The sequence below is a fragment of the Cannabis sativa genome, chromosome 2, assembly GCF_029168945.1.
Source record: "Cannabis sativa cultivar Pink pepper isolate KNU-18-1 chromosome 2, ASM2916894v1, whole genome shotgun sequence".
In the NCBI taxonomy this organism is placed as follows: domain Eukaryota; kingdom Viridiplantae; phylum Streptophyta; class Magnoliopsida; order Rosales; family Cannabaceae; genus Cannabis; species Cannabis sativa.
Genome location: NC_083602.1, coordinates 65973587 through 65980417, shown reverse-complemented (window position 1 = coordinate 65980417; position 6831 = coordinate 65973587). Strand labels below are relative to the sequence as shown.

Genomic DNA, 6831 nt, shown 5'->3' with positions numbered 1-6831 from the left:
CGGTGATGCACGAAGGCTTGGACGAATGATGCTAAAAGGCCTAAGAATTTTTCTTCCATAGCTTATTTTTTAGGTTAACTTGTAATTAGATTTATTAACTTATTAATACTTGGACTAATTTTATAATATTTGTGTAATCTATAATTTTAATTTATTTAATTGCTTCTATGAAATGAAATTAAGTATATTGACTGATCATAAAATTAATTTAAATAATATTTAATTTAGCTTTTAAAAAATAAATTTTTAATTTAAATTTAAATTAAATAATATTTAATATACATTAGTAAATTTATAATTTAAATAAATTAAATTTCTTGATTTATAATAGGTTATGAACTTAAAAGAATAATTATTAATAATTTGACATCAGCTTTTAGGCCTACAACGTCGGTTATATTTGTATATAGCGTCAGTTATTTGTATATAACCGACGCCATAGGGTAACATTTACCATCATTTATTTTCAATCCTACAGCGTTGCATGGATCATTGTCAGTAGTGAATTTTGCCAAAATTAACGCTAAAAGACCTTAAAAACTGCCTCTAAAGCCCAGATTTGTAGTAGTAAATACTAAAGACTTGATTAACTTTTACAAGTCTTTAAGATTCATGATTCAAGGTGTCATTACAAAAAAATTATTTTTAGACACAACAAAACTTGTGACTAAAAATAAAATAGTTGTAACTAATTATAAATTATTTTTATATTGTGACTAAAAGATTCATGACTAAAGTTATTAGTCTCAAAGATTATAATTTGTTGTGACTAAATATGCTTTTAGTCACAATGCTTGTTGTAACTAAAAGTAAATTAGTGACAACTTATATTTAAAAATTATATTTTAATTATAAGTAATTTTCTGTTCTGACTAAAAATTACATAACAAATTTACGTTGTAATTAAAAATTTATCATTAAAAGAATTGCTTTTTGTAGTGTGTGTCCAGTTAAGTCTTGCATTTATAAGTTCATTTTTCGCTAGCTAGTTACATAATAAAATTTTATAAACAAATTCTATATATCTATATATTGGATAAAATATTTATAGGGACACGATTTTGTTCTGTGATGTACTTTCACGGAATGTACTTCGTAGTACATTAGATGGGTCTCAGGGTACGTTACCATTTTTTAACCTTAATTACCCCTAGATCAACTCCAGCCCTCAGATTAAATAACTTCTCCATCTAACGGCTGTCGTACATCAGACAAAATCGTATTCCCAATATTTATATATATGGGCCAAATAGAAAGAGAAAGAACCAAATTGTTATTTCTCTGTCCACACCAAATTTTGCTACAAGACAAAAAAAAATTATTAATCATCCATCCACTTATTTGTGTGTGGATATTTTACATAAAAATACAAGCACACGCAACACAAGTTACGTGTATATAATGTTATACATTTAACATATTAACTCTTTATATATTTTTTAATTCAGAAAAAGAATATATTGCATTTCATGTAATATAAATTGTCCTTTTGGTACAAGTTTCCGTACCTTTGGTCACTCGACAACTCCAAGGAAACTTCCCGATCGACATCATCGTTATATAGTTCAAACAAAAATCAGTGTAAACTGAGGAAAAAGTCAACCTAAATTCTCATTTCTGAGTAGTTGGGATTTCCGCGGATGTAGAAAAACACCATATGTCGAGATACACACATTACTTATGCAACATACCTTGCTTAACACGTTAAGACTTTAGCATCTTGTTTAAGAAGAAGTTGATCGAATTGTAATTAAACAGAACACAACAGCTGACTAAGATATATAAGAGAAGAAATGTATTATTTGTTCCAGAAACTATTGATTTGTATATATAAATTATCTAATAGTATATAGTATTAGTGATTAGGTAAGAAGATATAGTTCACATAGGTGAGTTACGTTGGTTGGAGTGGCATGCACTTTGTGTGCCGCGTAAAATATAGAATATTATTTGTTTGAAATTAAGTTTGAGTCACTTCCAAAAATAAAAATAATAATAATAATAATAAATTCATCATTAATTAATTTAGAGTGAAATTAACACACCAAGTCTACGTGGGTGCTTACGAAGCAAGTTTAGTTTCCTGGGTTGTATTTGGAACACCCACCACGCATACCTTATTTTCACTTCTAGTGACTTGGCAATGTCATCTTGAAAAATACTAGCTGCTACTTCCTACTACTAGAGCCTTTCACACTTACTTTTCTTCTCTCATAATTTATCATACTACGCGAATTTAACTAGCGTTAACGCCACTTTCACCAATCCCATCACTTCATTATCAATATTGATTATTATATTCTAAAATTAATATTTTTTAAACAATAAGAAAAATATATTTTAGTTTTCGTATTTTAATTAAATATCATAATTTCTAAATTTCAAAACTAATAAAACTAATAATCAATCTTTTTTCTAAAAAATAATAATCAATAAGGTTAGGTTAATTAGTATTTTTTCCCCGAACTTTGACATGTACCAAATTATGTTCCTTAAACTTTTTTGGCCGTTAAAAATTCTCCTAATGAGATTGTTAGATTAAAGACTTTTGTCTAATTTTAATAAAAAAATTCTAACATGGATGAAAGTTCAGAGGTATAATTTAGTACATATCAAAGTTTAAGGGGCATGATTTGGTAGATATTAAAGTTCGGGGAACCATCACTGAAAGAGTAAAATTGAATGAAATGACAAAAATCCTTAAATCTAACAAAAGGGACATGATTTAGTACATGTTAAAGTTTTAGAGAAAAAAATCCTAATTAGCCATAAGGTTAAAGTTTAACCTAAATTAATAAATTTATTTTATCTTTGTTTTATTTTAATCCATTTTTCATACTTTTATTTATTTCGAAATTAATAAAAAATCAATATTAGTAAAATTAGTGAAACATTTCAGAAAATTGGTTACATGGAATATAGTTTCAAGTTTTACTTAAAAAGTGAAGGTATAATACATGTTACTGAAAGAATTAAATTTTGATAAAATGGGATAAAAATATATTTTAGAAAAACAAATTGATTAAAAACTAGTTTGCATGTTTATATTGATTTTTTTTCCTATTATTGACAACCGTGAAATAAAGAAACTAATAATAATAGAAGGTGAAAAATGAAATTTTACTAACCACATTCACCTACATTAATATTTTGTTTGCCTAAAAAAGCAAACTGAATTTGTTTAAAAATTTAATTTCAAAGAATCGGGTATCTGCAAGATAAAGATGTTAAAATAAAAATATTAAAAAAATAGAAACTCATAACAATTAGGATAAGATAAAACAAAAGGAAACTAAAGAATAGCGCGTGAGGTGCGGAAGTGAAATGCGAGTTGGGGAGTAGAATATTTCTAGAATAGTCAAGAGAACATAGAGCATAGAATAGGAAAGGAAAAGAGCACTATAATAGAGAAGAACAAAGGTTGCAACTTCCATTAGCTCACCGCAAACGACTACTTCATTCCAAAGATATATTCCTTATTGATCAACGCGGTGACGCACGTACCAATGAAACAAAGCGGTAATCACTCTAAACCATATGTTTCTTAAATTTACCTAAAACCCCTTACTATTCGCTTTCTTAGACCTCAAGAAAACACGCAACCCCGTTTCCGACAATACCCTTTTTCTTTCCCTTTCTTTATCTCATCATCAAGTCAAACTTCTTCAGCTCCAAACCAAACCCATCCCTATAAATATTCCCCCCAAACTCACTCCAACACCATTTCATTTCATTCAATATTCATTTTCTCTTTCTTCTTAAACTACTTCGCCGTCCATAGCCCCCAAATAAGAAATAATTAAAAAAAAAAACTTTCCGAATTCTCCTTATTCTTATTTTTTTTTCAAACCCAAAACATAAATTAGAATCATGGTGTTGAAGAGAGAAAGAGACCATACTTTTGGTGATGATGATAATATTCATAGCTATCGTCGGATTGAGTCAAGCTTGGATATGGCTAATTGCTTGATGTTATTGTCCAAAATAGGCGAAACTGACTCCGATGTCGACACTAATAAATTAGAATCGTCACCACAGCAGTCGTTGTCGGAGCGTGTGTTCACTTGCAAGACTTGTAACAGAACATTCCCGTCGTTTCAAGCGCTGGGTGGCCATAGAGCCAGCCATAAGAAACCGAAGCTCTCCGAAGCTCTCCAAGGCATCCCACAGCCACCGCCGAAGCCCAAGACCCACGAGTGCTCTATCTGTGGGCTTGAGTTTGCAATTGGACAAGCACTTGGCGGTCATATGAGGAGACATAGACAAGCTGCGGCGACCGATAATGGTCGTGAACATCACGCGCCTCCTGTTCCAGTGTTGAAGAAGTCGAATAGCAGCAAGAGAGTTTGCGCGGATTTGGACTTGGATTTGCATTTGGCTCCTCCCGGGAATTATTATGATTTGAAGATGCAGTTCAAGGCTCCTCCCACCTTGGAATGTTTTCTATAGACATATATATAAAATTATTTAGCCTTGTGTTGATATAGGATCGGGATCGAGTCATCGACGTAGTTGCGGATTTTTATAGTTAATTTATTTATTGATTAATTTTATTTTATTGCATTACTCATGTTCATATTTAGAGAACTGATCATTGGATTTTTTTTTTTTCTCTTTGAATTATACCGGCCGATTAATTATTTGATTTTTTATGGAATTATTTGTTTAATTTCTCCATTCTTTTAATCACTGCTATAAATATATTTATTGTTAATAATTATAATTAATCAACCAAATAATATCGAATCTTTATTAATAATTTGCACACTTTAAAGGAAAGAGAAGAAAATTTGAAGAAAGAGATATTACCTTTCGTTGTTTGAAAGTTAAGATCTTTTTATATTAATTAGGGAAAATAAAAAGTTCCAACTTTTTTTCCCCTTAAAAAAGAAGTTCAACTTTTGACGTGAAGGAATAAGAGGATATATATTAAGGCTGTTTATCCGATCCAATCCGCACTTTTTTGGTCAAACAACATCCAATCCGCACTAAGTGCGGATTTCATATTTTAGATCCAATCTGATCCGCATAAGAGTTTAAATCCAATCCAATCCAATCCGCAATAGTACGGATTGGATCGGTTATTTTGGATCGGTTATTTTTTTAATAATAAATTATTTAATATTTCATACAAAAAAAAATTTTAAAAAAATTATTGTCTCTTAATCTCCAATAATAATCTATTTCCATCTCTATTTATATACAAACTAAACCAATATATATCAATATATATATATATATACTTATCTATTTACACTAAAATATATATGTATCTATTACTAAAATAAATAAGCTAGAGTATATATATATATGGAACACTTCTTAATGGGTAATACCCATTGATGGGAACTAAAAAAATTAATAAGGTAATAATCTAATAAACTTTTTATGGCAAGTTTCTAAAAATAATTTTTTTTTTAAAAAAAAAAATTATATTTATTTTTTATAAAATTGAAAATAATAATTACAACTAATAATTTGAAAAAAAATTATAAATTATTTTTAAAAATTAATTAAAATTACTACTTTATTATTTTATGAAATTATGAGTTTATTAATAATTTATTATTGTAAAACTAAAAATCATTTACATGTATATTAATGTATTTTTTTTATTAGAAGAATAGGAGCTTGATTGTAGAATCCAATTATCTTAATATTATTCATATTCTTAAAAATAAAATGCTACAATACTTCTTAGTTCTTACTTAGGCTATCATTGTTAGAAAAATATTATTACCATCCAATGATTTTTTTGATATTACCATGAATCATTCTCCTAGAATAACTAATGAGGTATTGTACATTATTTATATTTTTAGGATTGGAAGATGATAATCTTGTCTAGGGGTCAAATATAATTTTTTGTGCTGAAATTCTTGTGTTGGCAATTGTCATTATTCAAAATGTTTATGACACTTTTTTCTTCCTTCATTTTTTTTTTTTTTTGTTAAAATTTTCTTCATTGGTTTTGTTCTTATAGATTTGGTAAGCTCAAGTATTTTAAAAAAAAAATAAAAAAAATATAAATAATTGTTAGTTATTATAAAATTAAAGATTTTAGGTTTAAAAAAAATCTTATACATTTTATGTGTATTACAGTTTAAAGCTTAAAATTATTTTTTTTTTTTATTTTCAGTAATGCAATTTAGAATTCTAGTATGAAGAAATTTTATAAAAAGATAAATATACACTTTTTTTCTTTTTAATCTTTAAAATGATTTTTACTAAAAAAAAAATAGTTTGTTAATTTTTTTAGTGTATTTTATTTTTTAAATAACAATTCCATTTATAAATTTTTTATTTCTATTAATAGTTTTATCTATTTTAGGAATATAGTGAATACAAAATAGGAAATATTAATTTTTTAATATTTAATTAATGATTATAAATATCAACCATTAGATATTTGATCCAATGGTCAAGAATAAAATACCCATACACGGGTAATACCCATTAAGAGCATACCCATATATATATATATAAAAATATATATATATATATATATATTTAAACTTTATGTGTATGTGTCTATGTGAATAAGAATTATTTTTCTTGTGTTTTTCATTACAAAATAAATAAAATGCACCAACTCAATATATTACTAAAAAAGATTAAGAAATTAGAAGTTTGTATCTTTTTTTAGTTAATATATATTATGTATTATAATTTTTTAAATATATATATATAATTAAGTGCGGATTGGATTGGATCGGTTACTTTTTAAGGTCAAACAACATCCAATCCGCACAAGTGCGGATTTTAGATTTTTCAATCAAATCCAATCTGCAAAATGCGGATATGTGCGGATATTCGCATTTTGCAGATTGG

General features: G+C 27.2%; 1 protein-coding gene across 1 annotated transcript; it reads left to right on the top strand.

Moving 5' to 3' along the window:
* The first annotated feature begins 410 nt into the window (after positions 1–410).
* Positions 411–4669, top strand: LOC115721051 (zinc finger protein ZAT12). The gene has a single exon (XM_061110768.1). The coding sequence runs from the start codon at positions 3871–3873 to the stop codon at positions 4447–4449; it is 579 nt and encodes a 192-aa protein (XP_060966751.1). The 5' UTR covers positions 411–3870; the 3' UTR covers positions 4450–4669.
* The last annotated feature ends 2162 nt before the right edge of the window (positions 4670–6831 follow it).